We start from the raw sequence: 25,134 nt of genomic DNA, 5'->3' as shown, positions 1-25,134 counted from the left end.
CTGTGCTTTCTCACTTTCTCTTCTCTCTGAGAGCGAGCTGACATACACTGCTGCAGTGTCCACATAAGCCCACTTTCTCACACTCTTCTGACTTATGGTCAGAAATAATTTATCTCAAACGCTGTGTTAAAGCTTGTTATATTTATCGTTAAATAAAAATACATTTATGTCCTTAATGTTATATCAACCTTTTCCCATGTTATCTGATATCAATATCATCTTTAAGGTATATGTAAGTTAGAAATTCCAGTATAAAAGCATAAAATTCAACATTAGAGCCAAAGAATTAAAACAGTAGATCATGACGAGCAGAGCTTTCTGCTTTCTTTCTCTTGAAACCCTTTTCACTTTTTCACTTTCAGATTCACAAACTAAAGAAACATCGTCTTGCAAATGTTTCACAATGAAGGAAATGCACTCATTGCATTTGTTGATTAACTAATCATTGCAGCTCTAATGGCCACCATAAAAATGGAGCTGATCCATCTCATAAAGTTAAGATATTTCACAAGTTAGGTGAAAACCTTGACCTGGTGATGGCACTGGAGAAAAAGTCAGGGGATCAAGCAAATAGCTAGGATTCATCCTCTAGGAACAATGACTGTTTGCACAAACTTTTATGGTAACTCATTGAATTAATTATAATTGTTAAAACATTTCTGTCTGGACTTGGAGTGATCAATATGTAGGCTGACAGGCCCTTTTCCATGCTGCTGGTGTCATAGTTACAAGCTGTAATTTTTATTGGTTGTCAACCTTAAAAAGGACGGTCTTATGCCAGTGTCGAGGCCGACTTCAGATGAGACAGAACAGATATGGACACGAGTGGATGTGCTACAGATTAGAGACAGCGTTAACCAAAATGGACTCAAACATGACAAGACGACTCGGGTGGTCCAGTGTGGACTGGTCCAACGATGCGATACACTGAGTGAGTACATTTTTTGGCAATCAAGGCCAGCACATATTTGGCCCATTAGGAGCCGGTATAGTCAGAAGGCTTAATGTTAATGAATCCTGAAAACCTAACTAAACCAGTACTACCTGTGCCTTCACACTAGCATGCCTAAAAATGTGGAATGAGGCCTCGTCCTCGGAGTGTTTTTCACAACACATCATGCAGCGCGTGTTGCTGTGAGGCACACTGCTGCACTGCCTGCTGCCTGGGAGCAAAACAAAAGAGAGGAGACAGCGAAAAGCTGCACAGGAGCCAAGCAGGGCAGAGTGCCTGGTGCCTGCTGTATGAATGGAGAAGAAAAACAGCTGCATCATGAAAAAAAGGCTGCTGCTGCTTCCACTCGGCACTGTGGGCTCGCTCTCTATCTCTATCTCTCTGACTCCATCCCGCCATCACTCACTTTCTGTCGTTACAACTACCTCCTTTCCTCCTGTCTTCACCTTCAAGACTATCTATTCATCCTCTGGTGTCATTTTGCTCTTTTGTTCATCTGCTGCTCCTCATCTCTAGTACATCTTCCTCATTTCTCCATCTGTGATCTGTGTCTCTTCATCTCTCTCTTCTTCCTCCCTCTGATTTCCTTTTCTTCCCTTTCTCCTTCCTTTCCCCCATCCCCCTTTCTCCCTCTCTCTGCAGTCTGTTCATCCCCAGGTCTCTCTGCAGCACACCGGCTCCTATGGCACTCGAGCCTGCAGGGATTAGTGCTTCCCTCCCCGTGAGCCTTTAAGCCCTGTGACCTGGTCGTCACTCATTGGTCACACCCACCACTTCTCATCTGTATATCAAACAGGGCCTCGTTCATTTGTGGTGCTGCTGACTTGTACTGGCACAGATTGACAAGTGTAACAGTCGTGAAGTATTGGCAAGAAGCGTTCCCACTCCACAAGGATGTAAACTGTGCAATAATAGTTATTTTAATGACTAATGAATGTTTGTGTAAAGCTTTAACTCCAGCCTTTAATGCGTTTCACACACTTTACTTTGTTGTGTTTATTTCAACTTTCTCTTTCTAACTATGCCATGTAAGATTATGGAGATGGAGATTAGTCTCCATTAAGCACAGACATGAAAGTATGATGGAACTGGCAAGGCTTTTCCAGAGGCTTTGTGTGCCTGTGGTATGCAGCAGATATCTCCAAGCCAAGTTCTCCTTAATAAAAGCTACTTGCTGTCAATGTCACACCAAAATATCATTCTTTTCCTGGTTACTTTAAAAATAGGATAAAGCAGTACATGTTTTTGAGCATCTTTAAAAAGGTCATGACAAAAAATCCCACCAAACAAAATACTATTTGCATGAGTAACAACAACAGTTCGCACAACAGATGCACAACAGTACTTCACATTCAGGTGCATAAGAAATACTTGAATATATCAACATGTGATGGTTCAGTGACTTATCGCAGGTGTGTCAATTCAGGGAAACTGGATTATTTTTTCCTTTGCCAACCCCACTGACGGGTTTATCTTAAAATCTATAAACAATCCTAACCACCACATGGGAACTTAACATGCCTTATTGAGGCTGGGCATACTTGGTGATCCATTCACAAGTGGACAACTTCCAACTCTATATGCAAATAGACACCGAACTGGAACAAACAGATATACACATACATTTGTCGAATTAACAAGTGGGCCCAAATGGTTAAGAATGTGTTGTAGACAGAGTTCCCAAAGATCATACACTTTTTCTTGGCCTAACAAGTAGGGGTTGACAGATATGTTTTTTTCAGGGCCGATAATGATACAGATTATTAGTAATCCAGGAGACCCATAACCAAATATTGGAACAAATATAATAATCTTACTTTCAAAGTCGAGAATAACCAGTGATGGAATGTAACCAACTACAATTTACTCAAGCACTGTACTTATGTACAATTTTGAGGTACTTTGCTTCAGTATTTCTGCTACTTACTGATTTTTTTTTTGATCTGATCTGTTGCAGATTCAGTTTATTCTGATCTGATCTGAATTGAGACTGTTGGTTAAATGTCAGAAACATGAATAAACAATCCTGTGATTCTGAATAAAAAAGATATAGGGAACAAAATCATCAGCAGTCGCTGATCAAATGCACAGAAACTGTACAGACAGATTTTTTCTGAACTCTGGTACACTGTAAATTTACTACCAACTGCATTAATAAGACCATGTTCAAACATGTCTGCAGGTTCCAGTCTATTTCTGGTCCAATTAACCTACATGCATAGGGGAGAGATGATCAATCACTCTGTCAGGGTCTTTTCATGAACAATGTAGGGAAAACTGCTTGTAACAGCAAAATTATGGCTGTCGTACATTTGAACCTCAAGCTTCTTTGGTTAAAGGTTTGTAAAATTAGACCCTCTTTTTTCATTTCTGTAAAATTAAGACTTTGAGCACTGAGCTTGTGCAGTTTGCTTTTTTGACCTACTTGTAATCTAAGATTTCACGCTTCTCCTGCTTCTTTTAGGGTTTCTGGCTATAAAAATAGCACAATCTCATAGCTGACCAGCACACATGCATGCAAATACAATCTTTGTTAAAGTCTGGATGAGTGATTTACTCCGCCATTTTGTTAAAAAATCATCTGTAATGTATACACTTAATCTCATTTGAGGCTATTTGTTTGAACATGAAAATGATGAGATACAGTTCAGCAGTGGGCCACTGTTTTTACTGGCTTGATACCAACTTGGACAAAGCCAGTTTAGCCAAAATGGACTCCTCTGAGAATATCTACGTAAGTGCTAAATGTTAGATCCTTGTACCATCATCACACCACACAGCAGAGTGGCAGAATCAGGCCACAGAGTAATTCCTGTGAAATCTCTAAGCAGTGACTACACCAGGGTGCACTTCAAGAACGAACAGCTGTTGGCATCCATCTCTTGTGAGTATCTGCGTTTAAGCAGAGTGTACTGTACCTGGGCGGCAGGCCCTCCAGAGCTTTGTTCAGGTATTGTGGAGTGTTGTCTGCTGTGGAGAGAGGAACATCTGGAGTGTCTGCTTTGGAGTCACCGTCACATTCTCCATCCACGTCGCCTTGCAGGCCCAGCCTGTCATCACCATCACCCTCCTGCAGGGACAAGCACAGACGCACCCAGATATTCAAATACTGACTTGAGATAGTGAGCGTTCACTGTGTAGAAAACACAAACAGACAGACAGACAGACAGACAGACAGCGGGGCAGTGTGCACAAGGTGATAACAGAAGCATATGATGCTGCATCATCCTATAAAGAGAAAGGATGAACACTGTGAGCGCTTCTCAGATGCAAACGACAAGTAAATGTTGAGGTAGTCAAATACGGTATAGTCAAGACTGATGTGAGGAGTCACACAGGGCTCGGCAGACGGCGCTTTATTTAGGCCAGAGTTTAGTCTCTCACCTGGGAGAGGAGGACACTACAGAACTGGTGCATGTGTCCTCTGAGGTTGGCTGGGACTCAAGTAGGTCTGCAAGCGAATGTGGATGTCTGCGTGTGTTTGTTTTTGTGTGTAACAAATGTCCTCTTTTGAACCAGAGAAAGCCTACAGTGATTCAAAACCAGACGACTGTCAGAGACTTTAACCCAACATAATATCTGTAAGATGAGGAGCTGAGGGTGTGAAGGCTGAGGTTACACAGCTGGTTCTTCTATTTCTAAATTTAGTTATCATCATTTGATGTCAGCGTGACTTTACTGCTTATACAATATGTTCAGAATAATTTATAAGACATACTCCCACATCTTCCCAAATATATCTTGATGTTTGATGCTTACCTAGTGACCGATATCTTAAAGTAAACATAAATATTCCACACTTTCATCATATTTCAATGCACATGAATAATATTCAAAAAGTCCATAAAAGGAGAGAGTTTGATTCGAATGTGATCAGGAAGCTGGAGGATTACTGGCTCAGCCTGACTGAGCTGAAAGTCTAAACCTGGTGTCAACAGGTTAACAGGCTGCTGCCCGGGAGGCAAACATCTTTATTAGGGTTAATGAATCTTTAATCTGGATTTAATCCCAGTCAACACACACACAGCCTCTATGTGTGCTCTGTTTCTACTATGTGCTGGCAACATACAGCAGACATGTTTTCTTAAATGTGACATAGAATGGCATAATTTAAGATCAGTCATTTATTGTGTACAACACAGCTTGTGTAACTTTAAGTTTCATTCAACCTAAAATAAATAAAAGATTTCCACATGGATCTGTTGTGTGTCCAACACACCTGAATGTTGCTGTGTTTCTGCTCCACCAGAATTTACTGTAAACAAGGTCCTCTGCTAGCAATACAGTAATTACAACTCAGCGAATGCATCTGATAACAAAAAGTAAAAACAATAATGGGGAGAAAATGTAAATAAGCTGCTGGTCATACACCAGTCCCAAAAATAATTACAAAAATACATACATATTTTCTTGATTTCTGATATCTAAAATTACCATTGCAAACTAAATAAAATTACAAAAAAGATCCCTTGGCATAAAAAAATAACCTTGATTGGCTATCTGATAGTCTAATATAAACAATCACAGTCAGCAAGATGTTGAGACAACAGAACTTTGGCATCTTTTTTGCTGCTGCTAAGCAGGAGAACATCTGCCATATTTATGAAAGTCAGAAATCAGCACTTTGGGTTTGACAAATGCTGACTCAGTGACGACAGAAGGCCAAAACTGAGAAAACATGAAGCATTTTCAGATTTAGCATTAGTTTGGACATGGACACTCTGACATCATTAATAAGTAAGCACAGTGACATGCTAGAAGTTAAGGCCAACACTTTTGTTCTGGAGTTAGCACCAGTAGTGGTCTATCATGTAACAAAGCAGCGAGTGGAGATGCTTCTCCTGCCCAAAAGAGGCTATTTTTACAACCAAGTGAAATTCCTCCTGAGCTCATACACCAATTGTTTTCCTTTTGCACTTGAGAGGCTCGCTGATGCTCCTGGACATTTTTTCCCTTTAATGGTTCCTTTTACTCAAACGTTGCTAAATACGGTCAGTGGGGGCATCAGGGTTAAATCAGAGAGCTTTTCATTTAGAAATACGGCCTCTGATCTCGGTCAGACGCTGTAATTAAGTGGAAAAGTGCTGAAAGTGGGAGCAGGCTGAGGTTGAGCCAGAGGGGGTCACTTGAGTTTATGTTGGGAGTTCAGGAGAGAAGAGGTGTAATTGAAGATTTCTACTCAGGTTTTAATGAGGAGACTGGAGAGCTACAGGGTCCTATCTGCTGTGTAACATCACATCTTGACTGAAAAAGGGAAACAGAGAAGTCTGCACTGGGACCAGAAGTTCCCCTGTTTTTTTTTTTGTGGCACACAGTGAACACCACACACAAAATAGATGCTTCTGAATTTGAACAGCTACACATAAATATGATTGAACAACTGTTCACTCCGCTCATCATGAAACAGAACATGTAGCTTGTGTGTCCCTGAGGAAGAAGGAGGAAAACGTTTCGAGCCATGATCTTTACAAACAAACCAAACTATGTAGCAAGTCCTTCTAATGTTCTCCTAATATGTGAGAATTTCATTTCATATCATTTTAAAGTAGATATCTCTGGGTTTACCACCGTTGGTCAGACAAAACAGTTCACTGTGGGATCTGGAACCATTTTCTTTTATAATGAAGACCAAATAATGCAAACATTTTTGTTAAATTTTGTTTAGTTGGGAAAAAGCAAAGAGTAAGAAATTAACATACTGAAAACTAATGGCTTATTGTGTAGTACAGATTGATACAGATTGATATCAATTTTTAATCAAAAAAGTTAATACAAGGCTCTGGATTGCTTGAGCCAATTCAACACTCTGCACAATTTGTGCTGCAAAATCCTCAATCAGGTCACTATCAGGCTCTGATGGGAAGGTTGGCTAATACATGCAGGTATCACTTGACGGCAGCAGCTATTTTCATTATTCTACTTCTACTATTATTGTAATTGTTTACCGACAACACAGCTACCATGACAACTTGATAGCTGATAACCTGGCAGACTGAAATCTTAAATCTGCCACTGACTGGTGGCTAACTGTGCTTTCTCACTCTGGTTTCATACAGTTGGTCGACAGTTCAATTAGTGTTAAACATTCCTGAGATTTGGTCAGCACATTAATCCATACACACAAATGTGTTACATGCAGAGCTACAGTATTACAGCCTAATCTGGGAATGTACTCAAGCTTGTTAATTAAACTGTCAAACACTGTTAATCGTTTGTTTATTCAGTAAGGTATGCTAACCGCTGTGCAAATACTTCACAATCAAACACTTCAAACAATGCTGCAAATGTGTGCCGCAACAATCCAAGTTATGCTATGGGGTCAAACAAGTCCTGAGTACATGTAACGAGTAAATACAAAATGAAAACATTGCTAGCAGCGCATGAAATTAAGTACACTGTGCATGTAAGGAGACAGTAAAACAGAAGCAGTATAACTGTTCTTGTAGCTCGGACCACCTCCGCCATCACCTTTGTGTGTAAAGGAAATCAGGTCAGAGGATAGGTAAGGAGCAGCTTCAGCTCCACACAAAGACAGCCTTTGACAGCCCAGAAGAAAGAGAAGAGAAGAACTACAGCTGGCCCTTTCTGGAGCAAGACCCCAGCTCTTTGCACAGTAAAAACAGGTAATTCTTTATCAAGAATTAATATATCAGAGCTAAGTTAATATTCTTCAACTATTCTTAAAAAGAGTGATAAAGACCAATAAGCACAGTTAACTAATCTCAAAATACATCCCCGATCATAACATGGTAACAATTCCCCACAGGGTGGAAACAAAAATGATGACTCGTCTTTAATAGAGGATTGTAACAAACTAAAATGATCATTGATTTAAAATGAGGATCAAAAATGTTTGCAGTAGAAATGGAACAAGTCAGATGAAACGTTGCCCTTTGCCTTTCATTATGGCAGAACTAATAATATAAAGACAGACCATTTCAGAGTTAGTAGATTAACTAGTCATGCTACTGTGCCCTGCAGATAAAGAGCTGCTTCCTGTTCTGTTGTGTAATATAAGCATGTGTGTTTGATTTCGTGCATGTCTATCCCAGAATGCCAAGAGGATGACTGACAATAACAGCACACAAACATTACAGTGCGGCCTGAAGCACAAGTTTAATACGACCTACTGTGGTGACTCAGTTCTGCTTTTGGATAGCAAAATAACATATTTTTGGTGCAGTACACAGACAAAAATATAAACTTCTTCAACACCACCACTCGTATTGTAATTTTATAATGCAGCAGGTTCTTTGAAGCAGCCTCAACTGGTAATACAGTCGACAATTTCATCAGTCCCACCAAAAACGTGGCTACAAATGTCTGAATGAATCCTAAAAACTAAAGAACTTAACCTCACAAAAGTGGTCCCTTTAGTTGTGATGCAACCAGTCACCAAGTGTATTGGCATTCACCTTGACCAAGAGAAATCAAATGTGCAGGGAACCACAGTCCTAATCTCATCTCACTTGAGAGAGCTCTAATTTAGCCTGGAAGGGTCAATAGCAGAGGAGGAAAACAAAGCGACAACAAACAAGACACGCGCACCTGTGCGGTCCAGACCAGCAGGCAGCACCAGTGTCTGGCTCTGGTCACAGGGGAAAGGATCACCTACAAGGGCTTAATAGGCTAATCACCAACGAGCATTGACCTGAAGTAGCACTGCTGCTAGCAGCGACATTCAGCTTTCAGCAGCATTTTTCAACCCAACTGCTGCACAAAGCAAAAGAGACATTTTGCAGACGATAAAACAGTCTGTAGGCACAAAGATGGTTACGTGGGACTGAAATAGAAATCAGTATTGTTGGATGGATGAAAAAAGGTGGAGAACAGTGTCTGACCAGCTCAGACTTTCACTTTGTCATTTCAACTTTTAACACTGTCAGCCTCACCTTTACCTTGCCTTGGCTATTTGACCTAGAAGCCAATGTTAGCATGTTAGCATAACAACCAATTCGTTGTATGTGTTCACCTCTACTTGGCCAAAAAAGCGGATTCTGATTCAGGTTTACGCCTACTGGATGCCAAAATGATAATGTTTAACATGTAACAGTTAGCTTTTTGTAATGATACAGTTAGCATGTTAACCTTTGCACAGCTAACTTGCATGTAATGTAGCCTACTACTGTTTTGCATGTAAAATTTTTAAAAACTTAGCTTGCCAACAACTGCAAACACTTAGAATTATACCATGATAGCTGGCATACGTCTGGTGTTATGCTAATCAACAGCTGTTTTACAAACCAATGTTTATACCAGCTTTGTCAGGAGGATTAAGAATGGGGGATGTCATCCTCCTTTGTCTAAGTCAGAAATATGTATGAAGAAAAATGGCCACAGAAGTGGTGACAAGCACAAATATGACTGTCTGTTTTAAATCTTGCATCACTAATTTTCTCTAATCGAAAAACAGAAAAAACATCTCAGTGAAGAAAAAGAACCACACTTCCAAACAGAAAACACATGATGCCAGACTGAATAATCAATTGACAATGAAAAAGCAATTCTGTTTGGTTTTCAAGTTAATCGCCAAGTGCAGCAAAAACTGAAGGCCTCCAGTCATCAGGTTTAGAGGTATGTAGATTCTGACCTCTTGCTGGGTCTACACATTAAAAGTCAGGAGATCATCAAAATTAATATAAATTATCTGGGCAGCGGAGGTTGAAAATCATGAAAAAACTATGTTATCTAGAGTAAAGCCTCCTCTGCTGTCCAAAGACATTTCTAAATAGGGCTGTGCAGTAGGACGCTGTAAGCAGCAGAGCGTTAAACGGCCTGCTGCCACTGCCACCACCACTGGTGCTACTGCTGGAGGCTTCTGACGGCCAGCCGGCCAGCAGACAGCCCACCAAGGTCAACTGTCATGTGGAGTCTTGAGCAGCAGCTAACTGCCTGGGCAACAGTATGCAGGACCATGAAGGGAGAGCAGTGGTGTAAAGAGCGCTGGGTCATAATGTGAGTCGAACACACTCTGCTGGGTATGTATGTCTGTATGCGTGGCTCACTAATTAATGAAAGTAAATATTGGCCTTGGAGAAAACAAACAGGGAGGGTGTGATTATATGGGAGCGTGGAGCTGTATAAGAGCCTCTTTTTTTACTCTTACTAAAGATAGTGTGCCTCATGTGAACATGATCTTCTGGGGTGTTGCTGCACGGTGTGTGACACAACAAACTGATCCTTTAACCTCCCGAACAAGACACAGATAGGGCTGACTCATCCCGGTGTAAACCCTATCAGCTCTGTCCTGAAAAGCTGCTTCTTACTAAGAACATATCAAAGTATCTGACACAGGAAACCAAAGTTTCATTAGCCATTATTTGATCTCTGACAGTTTGCAGATCATAAATGCTTTCAGAAGAAAAAGAGGAGATACAGCTTGGTTCGTCAGACACAACGATTTGGGAGTGGACAGCAGTGCACATCCAGTGTTGCTCAACATTATTCTTTTGGTTTCTTGGGGTGGATCACACTTAGTTTGTTTCCCGTGGTCTGAATCATTATAGAAAAATTATATTTTGCTGCAACATGTGACGCAGTAAAAATGGGCTAATATCATGTGATTACAAGCTAGGGCTTGTAAACAAAAGTAACATCTCACAAGCAGTTAATTCCTGCCAGGTTAGAGATTTTGGTGGCAGGAAGTCAAAACAAGTGTTTCTAATTTAGCTGTACTTGGCTTTCCAAACATGAGAAAGTGCTGGCCCTGAGTCACCAACCAAGTGACATTATCCATCTCCTTTTAGCCATAAACTCTTTCCTTCTGTGGTCACTTCCTCAAATGACTGAACTATTTTCACCACTTGTAGACAACATTGGATTTCTCTTTGAGTAACCCAGGTTTCCAAAAAAAATGCTTCAAATGTGCTAGACGTGAATGCATCCTTTAACAGGAGCCAAGCCAGAGGCTGACACCCGCAGTAGCTGGTGTATCCTAATTTTTTCAACTGCTACTACTTCAAGCCTTTATCTTGTGGCTGAGTGGCCATTTGCCAACCTAATAAAACACAAGAAGATATAAATGACCCCATTCTCAAATGCTCAAAGCATTAAAATAGTCCAAAAACGTGTCAGGTTGTGCGGAGGGATCACTTGAGTCATGACTTTGAGAAGAAGTTAACAAAGAGAAGCAGATCATCCAAAACTAAAGGACAGGAACAACAGCAGGGGGTTTAAAGGTGCAATATGTAATCATTTTCTTGAAAACATAAAAAAAAATTGCCTGAAATTATCAACAGAATGTGATCGAATTAGTTTTGATGTTATTATATATACTGAAGTTAGCATGCTAACCAGCTAGCCAAAGCCTAAATGGAGACAGGCTAATGCTTCTGTAAATATAAACACGCTTGTCTAGTCATGCTTTCTCCTGTGTTAAGAGAGAGAGAGGGCTTCATTGGAACAGCTGAGGACCACAGCTCACCAAAACTGCACTTTGGAGGAGATGAGGACAAACAAGTTGGGACACTAATGAGACTTCAAGTGTTGCAATCGGCCTGAACGACCAAACACACACACACACAGCTTGTCAACAGTTACCATGAGCAAGTACATGTAGATGTCATATGGTCGATATATTTCAGTTCCTCGAGTCGGTCTGTTTTTAGATTGAGGGCCTTCAGTGGGAACTGAGCTCCAAACACTGTCAGTCAGAGGCTGGATGGCTCCTGGCTGTGTGTATTGCACAAGGAGGACCATCATGATGCCACCAAACCTACCTAACAGGATTTACATCAGCTGATGATAGTTAACTGAGTGTCTTTGGGTTTTGGACTGAAATTCAAAGACATTTCAGGTATTAAGGTGATATAGAAATGTGGGTTATTGTGTCAACAAACGTGACCTTGTGTGAAGCAGGCATGCAGCAGCACTTATATACAGTATGATTTAAAGGAGGTCTGCAGAGTTTCTGGGCCATTTTGAACTCCTTGGCACGGTTTCAGAGACATTATGCAGAGTATCGGTGAGCGAGTTCCTTTCTCTGTGAGGCCAGTTAATCAGTGGGCTGGGTGGGATTGCTCAAAGACCTGTGCATACAATACCGGTGGGTGGATGCCTGAGCGGAGTCTTTGGGTGGAGTTAACTCTGTCTAACCTTTGAAACTGTCCCACTGAGGGGAAGACTCTGGGGAATAAGGAAATGTAAATAGATGATAGATAGAGGTAAAGCACCACTCAGCTTATAGACAGATGGAGATATTCAAAATGCAAAAAAGGCTGAAATCAAGAAAATTACTGTGATTATACTGAAATGAAGTTTGAGACTGAAACGTCAAATGTGCATCCGGCTGCAACAAACTTCTTGATAATTGCATCGATTGTTAGATTGTTTACTCTACAAACTGTCAAAAAACAGTCCCTGTCCTTCACAGTCCAGAGCCGAGAGCAACTTGGCCAAAGGATTACTGCTCATTTTCAAGCTGCTTCAAGTGATAATTAAACTAACCCTCAAAATGAAAATAAAAAAGCAAATGTCAGTATCTTATTTTGGCGGGGTTAACAGTATCTATATCTGCCATTGGTTGCAGGTACTGCAGCTTACAGTGACTATTAACAATTTAACCTGTGAATTGAGGTAACTCCTCCATCTTCTGTTGTTTGGAAAAGTGCTGAGTTGTAGGCGCACTGTTATTACTTTTTAGGGTGGTACTGCAATCGTTTTCATTATTGAGTCGTCTATTTATTTCCTCCATTAACAGATTTGTCTGTCAGTTTTAAAAATTACAACTGGGACTGATCCGACTTAATATCGCTACCAAGTGTGATTTAGATTCCACAGGCTGGATATATTAAATTTAATGCTTTTTTATGTATTTTTTTTGCACTACAACAGTTACCTTACACAGAGCACTACCATCACTACCAACAACAACAAAAAAATCAAGAAAAACGAGCTCTAGTAAAGGCATCAGACCAGAATTTAAACTCCAGTCGCAGCTCTAGTAAAAAATAAAAGAGGAAGAGGAAGGAAACATCTCCTGATTTCTTAGTTCAGTATGTACAACGCTCGGAAACCCAAAGATGTTCAGAGAATCAGTTCTCCTCACAGGTAAGAAACTGAAGACAGCCTGAGTTAGGCATTTTTTCTTGACAACTGACACAACTGGTTAATCAATCATTAAAATGACCCACTGTCTCCAAGATTAGGGACAAACTGCCAGCCAACTTTTGAGCCAATGTGGATGAAAATGCTCAAAATAATAGTTTAAACATCGACTGTCAATCCTGAATGAAGAATACTTTCTATTTCCCCGTCATGAGTCTATGGATAGATGCAGTTTCTTGCAGTGTGCTTTCAGTGGATGGCAGCTTTGCCACCTTCTGTTACCAAGAATATGAATGAACCATCAAGCTCTGTCAATATTATTGTTGGTAATTATTTTAGCACCACAATCAATACTTGAAAACAAAGTAAAAGTGCACTTTGCACCACTTAAGATTTCTCTAATTGCCTTTAAAATCTAGCCACCACATGAATTGATTGACCCCTTTTGATTTCTCTTAATAAATGACTGACTCACTGTATGGGAAGGTATGCCTGCCACCAGTCACTGCAGCAGACATGCAGGTAGAAAAGTATTTGCTGATCTTGTTGTTGATAAGAGTAGTTCAAATCAGTGAGCAAAGAGACACACAAGACAAGCAAAATAAGGTTATTCAAGGCTTGTAAATTCAATTTTGGATATCACAAGACCTCATCTGTCTGACACTACAAACCAAGAGGCCCTCCGAGCCTTTCATCTTCTCTAATACTCAACAAATCCCAACTTTCAAGCTAAACATGCACCTGTCACACACGCTTTGGACTGATGACATTAACGAGTCTATTTCATCACGACAGTGTGGAAATGTTCCCAGCCTCGATGAGGACGTGAAGCTCACACCAACTAGAAGTCGTTATTTCTTCACGCAGAGCTGTTTGCGTGACCGTGTTGATGTAGTTGCGGGATTACAGGAGCCAGCAGCAGCTAACTAACTAGCTTATTTAGCTCCCCTGCTAACCTGGCAACCCAGCTAGCTTGGCTACTTGGCCAGCGTTTGACAACAACCGGACTAACTTGTTTTGAGGGCGAGGTCCCGGAGGGAGACTGGCACCTTTTGACTCGGTACGGCGCACTTTACCTTGTCGCTGATATTGTCGGTGCTGTCAGGGTCTCCTCCGCCTCCGCCTCGCTTCCTCAGCTCCGTCATGTTTCGCTCGTGTCGCTGCCGGGACGTTAATGTGTCACATAAGCCGACTCCGGGGGAAGGAGGGAGGGAGGGAGGGAAGGAGGGAGACGGGGATAAAACCCTGGCGTTTTTCAGATAAAGTCCTGGATGTATTTATTTCGTGAACCCAGTTCGGACCTCACAGCTCGGTTCGTGAAGGTCAGCTTTCCTGAAAGTCGGCTGGTGCTGCAGATGCGCTGCAACAGAGCTCGGCGAGATACTAACGACTCCACTGCGTGTGTTTGTTTATCACCGCAGTCCCCGTCCCTGCTCCGCTCCCACAGCACGTCAAGGTCCATAAAGCAAGCACACACAGCTTCCGGTAGCAACTTTCACAGTAAAAGCTGCGCTGAGGAAAATCTCAGACTCAATGGTTGTCTACTCAAATATTGGACTTTGTACTTCACTACATTTTGTTTGATAACTTAGACTTGAGATTGATAATATAAAATATAACGTAGTTAAAATGGGCCCCGCCTTGGGCACATATAAGTGAAACGTATTTTAAGTATATGTTGGTGTTAACAATAGTACAATGCTGCTTCTGCATTGCTGCGTCAGTATAATAATAATAATCCACAAATATATAGTACATAACAATATAATAATCACAGGGGCCGTTTGTCTGCATAACAAATACTTTTCATGCTTAAATTTTATTTCTGCTGATAAGATGCAAGACTTAAATGCAGTGATTTTACTACACACTATGTGAGTATTACATTTATGGGTGCAGTTACCCTGTGCAATTGTCCTTGTTGGTCATTTGTATGTAGAAAGTGTGAAGTATTGTTCTATTTTGTCTTGCTTTTGTCCTGTTTTTAATTTCTTATGAATTGTTGCTTCAATAAAGCAAAGGTATTTGTATTTCTTTGAACTTTTGAACCCCAAAATTTTGCTTTTTAGTAAAAGTGCTAACTGTGAAGAATAGTCCTTCTTGAGTATTTTCTAAAGGTCAGATGTTTTTGCCCAGATCACTACAGACTGTGTTTTATTTTTCGTCCTACTGTATTATTTGTTCTGCATTAAAAAACTTGACAAACATCAGATAAACTAGTGCAGTAAACTGATCTCCCTCTGAAATACAGGGAGGAAAGTAGAACTTGCCCACAAAAGTAATATTTCGGCCTCTAGTGCCACTGTTGGTGCTCCAGGAGCATTATTGAATGTAGCATATTAGATATATCTAAAGCAAACTGTCACCAGAACATTTAACACAATTCACTCAAATGTCTGGTTTATAATCAATCAATTAAATTCACAGTCTCTTATTGAGTGGAGTAATGTGTTATATTGCTTATTTAAAGGGGGATCTTATTTTGAAGTACAAGCCACATAACTTCCGGTCCCAGTCTGTGCTTCTCTGTCTAACTTCACAAAGGTCTGTCGGTACTGCTGCGGTGGAGACAGCCTCTCTCTCTCTCTCTCTCTCTCTCTCTCTCTCTCTCTCTCTCTCTCTCTCTCTCTCTCTCCCTCTCTCTGTCTGTCTGTCTGTCTGTCTCCCTCTCTCTCTCTCTCTCTCTCTCTCTCTCTCTCTCTCTCTCTCTCTCTCTCCCTCCAGTCATTGTAATGCTTGGTTGACCAGCCCTGCTCCGTGCTGCGGTAGACGACGACCAGTGAGGACCAGTGTCAAACCCCGCCATGTAAATCAGTGTCATTTTTAGGTGTAATACTGTCAATGAGTGATGTAACTCATTCATTGCCATGTTGTGTTGCATTCAAGAGCAACACTGTGAACACATCACTGACTTCAGTGTCCTCCCCCTGCACATTATTTCTGTGTATTCGCTCATTTTTTTTTTATTTCTCTGAAGAAAATAAACCAGACTGTAGCAACTTAACCTTCAGGATGGATCAGCAGACCTTAAAATAACAATGTGGGGTTACTTTTGATTCATAAACGTAAATAAATGTGGATGATTGTGTCACTTAACCTGCACAGGAAGATATTTTTGGATTGATTTTGAGTCAACGGGTCACATGGCCTGGAAGCTATTAAAAAAAGAGAGAGAATTTTCATTAAAAATATGACACATTTTATTTGATCTCATTTATTTTTATGAAAAAGCAAACAAATAAAAAGAGGTGCGTCTCATTCAACCAGTACAGGAAGACATTTTGGCATTGATTTTGAATCAATGGGTCACGTGACCTGGAGGTCTACATCAGTGGAGCTGAGGTGGAGCAGGTGAAGAGTTTCAGGTTCCTTGGAGTCACCATCACACATCACCACCCTGGTAAAGGAGCGGAGAAAAGGCTCTACTTCCTACAGAAACTTAGGAAGGAGCAAGATCCTGGTCAACCTTTTTCAGAGGAGCAATAGAAAGCACCCTGACTGGAAACGTTAATACAATTAACATGATTAAAACCGCCCAGAACATCATCGGTCCCCACCTACCGACCGAGAGTTTAAATATCTCGCCACACATCTATACGCAAATGACTGAATGTAAATGTAATGTGGTGGAAGATTACTGAAATGTTCATGTAAAATGACTGAATCACTGTTAAACCATGTGCTGAGTGACTCAAAAGGCGCAATGCGACCTTCGGCCACAATATCTCACATGATTTTATAGCCAACACTTCACTTGAATTACTTTAACAACAATTACAATGTTTTCACTAGGTGTACTTCATATGAAACAGAAAGTTTTCATAACTTTGCCCACTCAGGGGATGTAGCTCAGTGGTAGAGCGCATGCTTTGCATGTATGAGGCCCCGGGTTCAATCCCCGGCATCTCCACGATGTTTTTTGTTGATTGAAGCGTGTATTTGATTTGTATCATTAGCTTCATTATAGTTTGACGCTATAAATTGCTTGTGTCTTCCACACACGGACAGAGAGACAGAGGAGACAGGACAATGTAATAAGGCAGTGATAATGTGGAGGCCAAAGTGTCCTCCATGTTTAGTACGTGTGTTTGTATTTGTGTCTGCTGAGATCACCTGAGAGCTTGTTGTCACACTCACATCTCTCCAAAAAACAAACATAAACGTTTTCACTGTGTCGTTTTACTTTGATACGTTTTTATGTAGACGAGTGCAGATTTTGATCAGACTTAAAATTTCTACTCAGTTAAAAACCTGCAGCGATCAATCCTATCCGTGTGGGTGCAGACCGTTTCGAAATAACCACGTATAATATCTGCAGTTAAATACCACGACTGCCATTATGAACATGAAGGTACGGATGGATTTAATTCAGCTACATTTGTCTTGCTTTCATAAATAATTTATCCTAATATGGTAACGCTGTGCGTAAATGTGGCGGACAGTGCGCATCGCTCTGGTTAGAGCGCGCAGATGGAACTGATGCGCTGCCTTCAGATGGATGTAGCGACCAGTGTAAAGGAAAAGCCTTCAGTATGAGCTATAACTGTCGTAGATGACAGAAAGGATCTTGCCTTGCTCCATTAATATATATAAAAATAAATATATAAAAACACGTTTTTGGTGTGACAGCACGCCAGCTATGCAAATGATTGTTCTGATGATCTACTGTACTCCTCAGTTAGTGACTATAATAGTTTCAGCTCTGATAGAATCAGACTTTCATCTGAAATCATGTTTTGCAAAAAAATAAAAATATCTTATCTTGACTAAAATAATAATAAGTAGTCTAACTGGTAGTCATGGTGATGATGGTGACGTGTTGAGCTGCTCCTATAAAAAGCCACAGTTGTAACTTCATTCTTCACCTGAGCGCCTACAGGAGCTCAACTCTTGACAAGTGAAACTCGTCACCTGTGAAACCTAAAAATAATAAAAATCAAGTCTGTATTTGGTGGTAAACAGCAATTATTTATTGAAACAAAATTAAAAAGAATAAGTACCAGATCTATTGCATTATTGTAACATTTTGTTTCTGTAGGGGGGGTTACTCTACTGTTTTTTTCTCTTGTAGGATGAAGTGAACACAAATATACAAGGAACATTCAGCTATCACAGATTGCACACCAGATACTGTAGTAATGCAGTCTAATACAAGACCACCAAAATAATCCAGGATTTCTCTTTTTTTTTTCCTTCTTCTTCTTTCATTAGTCCTTAATTTTTTTTTCTCCATAAAGAGTACAAAAGTCCACCCAGAGTTGGGGACACGATCTCCGGCTCTGTACACAAACCTGTCGGTCGGGACAACTCATTAGACAATGCCTCCAAAAAAACCCCCGATAAGAATAAAAACAAAAGAAAAAACAATATAATGCCGAGAACATGTACAATGCACTGACACAGAAAGTCAGCTGTGTTAATAGACATGCGACAAGTAACAAAACTTGCTGAAATCGCAATAATCATTAAAAAAAATCTAAAACCAGTTATAATTGCATAAATACTTTGTACAGTTCATTTATCCGCTGTGAAATGCACCTCTCTGTTAAAATGACAACGTAAAACTGCATTCAATAAAAACCTGTGATTCCTCTTGACTGTTTCGTTTTTTGTACACGTGAAGGTGCAAAGGAACTCTTGATTGATAGAAGCCGATTCGGCCTTTTCAGCTAGGTGGCATGATTGCACGCTAAATTACAGTACATAAATGCAGAATGATATAAGACGGACATAACAAGAGTGCATATTATTATTATTACAATATCAGGGAGCTGCGGGGGTGAATATTAAAGTACTTTCTGAAAGGTGTTTCCTTTTTTTTTAGTTTGAGACTGTGAAGACTCGTGGTAAACCTAAAGAATTGTTCCCCCTATTGGGAAAGACAGAAAGCAGCACTTGAATGCACAGTCGTTGCCCACAGTTTCTATGAACAAAACAACATGATTACATGTGTGAAGAGAGAGGAGGGAAGTGACATATGAAAGAAAATGACATATACATATCAACAAAAAAAATCCTTAATGTCCAACTATGAAACTCAGTAGCAGCAGCAGCCATCTTGTAGCAAAAATAGGGTGTTTGTGGTGCCGAATTATTGACTGTCCACAACAGAAAAACACATGAAAACACCTCGGATATCAACGTGTCAACATAGTAGCTTTGCACGGGGTTCAAACTGTGCCAAAACTGTCTTGTTTGCATTGCTTTGGTGATGCCTTGTGGTCGCATTAGACATTACAAAATGTCATTTTTGTCCAAAAAAACAGTACGACATCTGTTTGGCTGACTACACAACGACGATGTTAAGACGTCTCATCATGTTTTCTTTTTCTCTGTCTTTGTTTCTTTCTCTTGCTTATGTCTTTTCTTGTTTTTTAATACATTTATGGAAGGACTCTAAAACGGACAGTGACTCAACAGCAGGGATAACGACCAGACAAAGTCACAACAAAACATGGAACATTGACGAATGTACAAAATCAGACTTTTGGCACAAATTAAACCTCACAGATGTATCCACAGGTGATTCCTTTATATCTTTGACCTGTTTGTGACATGCATTTTAATTAAAAACATTTTTTTTTTCATTAATTAAAAATATCTTAAGCCAACAAAATAGGATTTAAGAACCCATTCGCTAGGAAGTGAGTCATTTAACTTTAAAAAGGTGCAATATGTAAAAATAAAGAAATTAAGAAATAAAAGTTGTTATTATCATGAAGTCTATATATTGTATTGCAGGGGTATCTACTGAAATTAGCATGCTAGCCAGCTAGCCCCGACTGGTCCTGGTCCAAAGTTGCCATGCTAGCGGTGTAAACACTAACCCTCGTCCCCAAGCTCTCAGTCCATACCGCTAGCTGCACGGCTAACTGAGCTAACTAGCTAATGGCAGCAAGAGTTAGTGGTTACTCTGGTAATATGCTTCCACATTTTGGTTTCAATATGAATTAAACAGGTGGCCAATTCTTACATATTGCACCTTTGAACTTGCTGAAATCATGGATGAACGCACATGAAGACATAAAAAGGGGCTCAGACATCAGTTCTGTCTGACTGCCTCAATGTTTTGCGCTGGGATTACTTATATCTTGTCTAACAATTTCTTTCTATGCTGAACAAAGTGTTTGAAAGGTGCACGGCTGCTGCTCCTGCAGTTTAACATCTCCTTTAAGGACTGAGGATAAAGTGTGTGGAGTGCAACATTTACTCATCTGCTGTAATAATGCCACAGGGTCAGACTGGAGGTCTGCGAACGACAAATCTGAATAGAAACCAACGAGAAAATAAAAACCACGATACATACTAAGAGTCCCTTTTTTGTGTGCATTCAAAAAGCCGCTACAGTAACTGAATAAAGCTACATGAAGGAGACATGATGGAAAATAACTGTGGAGCAATATTACACATTTGTTTAAACCTAATTCATACTTTTTCACAGATGATGAACCCATGATGTTTTTTGATCTCTTGACAAAAAACACGAAAGAAGAAAATCTCAAAACAAATGGAGTGATATGGTTTAAAAAGATAAAATCTGAAATGATAACGTGTCCAGTCTTCAGACAGCAGCAACAACAAAAATCTCCAAATGGGAATTCATATAAAGGACAGAATAGATAAAAAAAAAAATAATAATCATAATTGATACATCAAAACTTGGCAAAAAAGGGAAAAGACAATCTGATCATAAATCTCTCTCTGATGGTGATGGCTTGACACTGTGGGCAACACACACTCACAAAATGAATCACATTTCTTTGTAAACAACAACAACAAATAAAATAAAATAAAATGATCAGGAACTTAAAAAGAAAATAAGTAATTTTGCATAACTAGACCCACTAGTAAAGTCAACCCACAGACATTAATTATTGACATTCATATCCCTTCCTCCCCTCCGTGTTATTCCTCTGGACTCGCCGTGACTCGTGACGCAGACTACACACAATTGATTTTGTTGGGTTTTTTTAAAGCCAGGAGTGGTTAGTCACAACGCTATATTACAGGCAATTAGTTTGTTTTTTCTCATTGACCTTATTTTTTGTTCTGTGTTTGTTCCTCTTAGAGTTAAAAAGGCCATGATAAGTATTTACAATATAAACAAGTTTGTTACGTCTTGCGGTGGTGGGTGATTGATTCAAGCGTGCCGCATCAGAGTTGTTTTTGCTTCTTTTTTTCCTCCAGGTGTTGAGTGCAGGTGGTAAGAGTGGTGACTGAGTGTTTTTTTTCATTTCCTTTCCATCGCTTTCCCCCCCACCTCCTTCGCTGAGCTTTACTGCTGTTGTGATGAAACAGCCGACATTCCCTCCTGTTACGGTATGTCAGTGAGTTACAGTACATGTGGTTACTGGACGTACGAGAGGATAGAGGGGGTTTCGAGGGATATGTGGGAGGTGTCTAGGGAAAAACAAGGCAGATGGAGATATGAAGTGCTCCTTAGTTTGGAGTCCTCAGGAGGAGGTGCCTCTTTTGTCAGCAGCGGGTGAAGATGGAGCTCAGTTTCTGGTGCCGTCCTCAACGCTTCGCTCATGTTGAAGGTTGTAGTAACAGTTCTGACAAACCCGCACTGGTGACGAGATCTTCAGCCTTTTGATCTCTGATTGGAAGCGACTGCACCTGTTAAACAAGGTGAGGGCATGGAAATTGTTTAAATTGGGAGGCAGTGAGGTCGGGTTCTCACAGAAGAAAAGTAAAAAGTGGAAACATATGTTATGATGCTAATTATATGACCCAATAGAAATGTGTACAGACAAAATAATAGAGGACCCAGGACTGAGCCTTGGGGAACACCAGAGTTAAAAGGTGCTGAGGAAGAGGTGAAACTGTCTCAGGTACGAACCATTTAAGAGCCGTACCTGTCTTTAATTCCTGTTGAATTTCAAAGACACTCAAGCAGAAGTTTGAGTTCAGGGAACTGGAGAAATGACATAAAGGCAAGTGTGCACTGCGCCTTTAATTTACTTACTTTTGGCAGAAGAGCTGCCCGCAGTTCCTGCAGTGGTGGCGTCGCTCCGTAAGGGAGAAGCGAACTGTGCAGCCGGAGCAGCTGTCAACCACCTCGTCCTTTACCCAGTGGTCTGCTGCCGAGCGGCCTGGCTGGTCGCTGACCGACCAGCTGAAGACTCGACCACGACCATCGCCCACCAGGATCTTACTGTGGTCCCTGAAGGGAAGCAGCACAGGACAGAGACAGATAAGAGAGACGCCATGCCTTCCTTTTCTAAAGTATTTGCTTTGACTGGATTTGAATTGTGGTTTGTGTTGAATAATATGCTGATAGTTATGAGCCATACAGTGAGTAACGAGAAGCTCTTCAGATGCATCAAAAAAATAAATATAGAAATGAAACACCAAAAATGTCTGTTTGTTGCCACAAAACTCAGCTCTCTTACTTGGAGATGGCGAGGGATGTGATCTCGGCTGGGTGAGCGTTGTCCTTGCGATCAAACGCCGTGTGCATGGTGAGTTTGCTCCGGAAGACCAGCTGGCGCTCCCATCTGTAGCCTGTGACACACAAAAGCAAACACTTAAAACAAGTAAGATTTAAACAATTCGACTACTTTTTTCTTGTTATTGATTAGAAAAGAACCCCTGATGGACCACTGTTCTGTTGAAGCGTTTTATTAACTGGCTTTTAAACTGAAAAACTCACCTGTCCTGAGCTGGTTATACGTCCGAGCATCCATGGAGGAGGGCTGGAGAGGCTGTGGCACTGAGCTGTGGCCTGGATGAGCCGGATGAGCTGGATGAGGGTGAGGGTGAGGATGAGGACCCTTGGCTTGGCCCTCTGAGTAGTTGACAAACACAAAGCCGTCCTTCTCGTCAATGCTAAGGGTGTCTGACCAACGGTGAGAGTCGTCAGAGCTGCTGTCCATCGACCATGAGGCTCCCGCTCGGGCTGAAGGACCTTAGAGGTATTTTGAAGGCAGGAATGTAGGTGTAATGTGTTTAAAGCTGCTTGTGCATCTTCAATTTTTAGTTATAAGTTATAAAAGTCTATAGTTTTTTGCTTTTTTTTTAAAGAAAGTTTGACTTCCTTCCCAGACTGGAATACAGACAGTGAACAGCTAGCAGCACTTGTGTTTTTTTCTACAAGAGCAGCTAAAATGGCTGAACAGAATAATCTGAACTGTAAATGTTAATAAGTGGAGCTGTTTTTTTAAGTACCTCTGGGTCTGTGCACAGTGCTTCCCGGCTGGCTGCCTCCACCTGTTGAGGGGTTGCGTGGTGCTTTGGGCTCCTGGCTCAGACTGGGCTCATCTCCGTCTGAGTCGCTGCTGTCGTCATCGCCGTTGTGACTCTCGCCGCCCTCTGTGAGACCAAGACAATTTCACAAAATTTGTAACTTTTACTTGGTCCAGCAGCTCAAATCAATTTTTGTCTCCAATTAGGACTCACCGATCTTTTCCTCAGGACAGCAGTCAGGCACATCTGGCTCTACCGGCTCTGGGGCAGGGGTTTCTGGGACTTGGAGGAACTCCATTCTCCAAAACTACAAGAGATATTTAAAGAAAGGTTTAATTATGCATGTGTTTAGTGACAGCACAATTTTTAAATATAGAAGTGACAAAAAAATTACTTTAGCTCCTTTACAATGGCAGATTTTCTCTTTAACTTGGAGAATATGCAGTGCTCTTCATAACTTCTAAGTATTGTTTTTCTTATATTATTACACATGCATTGACAAATAGTTGGACAAACGTCCTTACGAGTAAATACCTACTGTCTGCATGGATCCCAAAACAACATTTAAAAAAAACATTGATTTAAAAAAGAATGCACAATAAGGTATTGTAAATATCATAGTTGATATTCTGTTAGATTAAAGTGGGCATGGTTACCCTGACGACGCCGTCCGAGTGTCCGGTGACGATGACGTTTTGCGTGTCCCACTCGTTCATCTCCGACACGCAGCAGCACAGGATCTGCTGACTGCGTCCTGTGAAGGTGTTGGCGCTGGCAATGGGGCTGCCATTAATGCTCCACACATGAATGTATGTGCCTGCGCAGGACACGATATCCCCCTACACAAACACACACACACACAAACACAAACACACACGCATTATGTTTGTTGCATCAAGCTGTGTGTTTATTAAATTATTTAAATTTTAATTTCTATGATTTTTCTTCCATAGCTCATATTTCTTGTCCTGAACTAAAAGAAATTTATGCTCCAACCCACCGTCAGTTCGTTGATGCACAGAGCAGAGACGGGCGCCCGGTGTCCCCTGAGCTGCGTGACGAAGGAAAGCTTGTTGAGGTCCCAGATGATGCAGGTTCGATCCCGCGAGCCGCTGACAACAATGTGGTACGCTGACGACGCCGTCAGACATGTTACTGCGTCCGTGTGGCCCAGTAATGCCTACAACGAAACAGCACATACAAAGGCATTAGATGGACTTGACAATTTTAAATAGTTAGACACATTAGTTTGGATGCTTTCAGCCAGCAAGGGCTCACGTCATTAGCCAGCAAGCCCTGGAGATTACTTTGTCTCTGCAAATAACAAAACACAGCACCATAGTCCCTGAATTCAGATTCACTTTTGAAGTATATTCTAGCATTCTTGTACCTTTGTCTTCTAAGAATCAGGTTATTTGTCTTAAGTGCTGCCACAGGACCCTGTTGTATGTTTCTGGGGAAAAGGTCATGTGTGTATTTTTACCTGTTTGAGCATAAGTGACTTGGCCCTCTCCTTGGAGGTTCCTGTCTCCCACACACAGATGGCGGTGCTGGTGCCACCGGTGATAACCAGCTTCGGGTTTGGACATATGGCACAGAGGATCTGACCCCACTCTGACAGACACTCGTACACAACCAACGCCTGAGGAGATTGAAGATTAAGATTGAAGATTGGATTGTTTGGGGTGCAGAGGTGGGGAAATGAAGATGGATGACTTTGTATCTCAGCAACCAACAAGTTCACCCTGATCAACATCCATGCAACTGGCTACATTATAAGTCTTTTATTGGTTTGAGCTGATTTACAAATTCTGTACTATAAGAACATAAAAAACTAGAACCAACAACCCTTGAGCTAAAAATTTGATTCTATTGTCTAAAATGCTCATGTAACAGTTTTCTATAGACAACAGTACAGCATCAGATGCAGAATAACTGAATTAGAGACT

General features: G+C 40.9%; 2 protein-coding genes across 7 annotated transcripts in view; both read right to left on the bottom strand.

Annotated features, from left to right (window-relative positions):
• Positions 1-14,421, bottom strand: part of cds1 (CDP-diacylglycerol synthase (phosphatidate cytidylyltransferase) 1) — a 28,970-nt gene extending 14,549 nt beyond the window's left edge. The window contains exons 1-2 of the mRNA XM_084359658.1: positions 14,074-14,421; positions 3,871-4,022 (exon numbers count right to left, since the gene is read on the bottom strand). Coding sequence (XP_084215784.1) covers positions 3,871-4,022; positions 14,074-14,142 — 221 coding nt within the window. The 5' untranslated portion in view covers positions 14,143-14,421. The remainder of the gene's footprint in view (positions 1-3,870; positions 4,023-14,073) is intronic.
• A 3,531-nt stretch (positions 14,422-17,952) lies between these two features.
• wdfy3 (WD repeat and FYVE domain containing 3) overlaps positions 17,953-25,134 on the bottom strand; it is a 100,146-nt gene continuing 92,964 nt past the window's right edge. For all 6 annotated transcript variants that reach the window (XM_084359792.1, XM_084359788.1, XM_084359790.1 and 3 more), the window contains 9 exons: positions 24,669-24,827; positions 24,186-24,365; positions 23,842-24,024; positions 23,399-23,492; positions 23,168-23,311; positions 22,653-22,907; positions 22,393-22,504; positions 21,966-22,163; positions 17,953-21,616 (listed from right to left, as the gene is read on the bottom strand). In XM_084359792.1, coding sequence (XP_084215918.1) covers positions 21,496-21,616; positions 21,966-22,163; positions 22,393-22,504; positions 22,653-22,907; positions 23,168-23,311; positions 23,399-23,492; positions 23,842-24,024; positions 24,186-24,365; positions 24,669-24,827 — 1,446 coding nt within the window. In that variant the 3' untranslated portion in view covers positions 17,953-21,495. The remainder of the gene's footprint in view (positions 21,617-21,965; positions 22,164-22,392; positions 22,505-22,652; positions 22,908-23,167; positions 23,312-23,398; positions 23,493-23,841; positions 24,025-24,185; positions 24,366-24,668; positions 24,828-25,134) is intronic.

This window comes from Pagrus pagrus, assembly GCF_965226575.1.
Source record: "Pagrus pagrus genome assembly, chromosome: 8".
Lineage (NCBI taxonomy): Eukaryota > Metazoa > Chordata > Actinopteri > Spariformes > Sparidae > Pagrus > Pagrus pagrus.
This window is presented reverse-complemented; position numbering and strand designations above follow the sequence as displayed.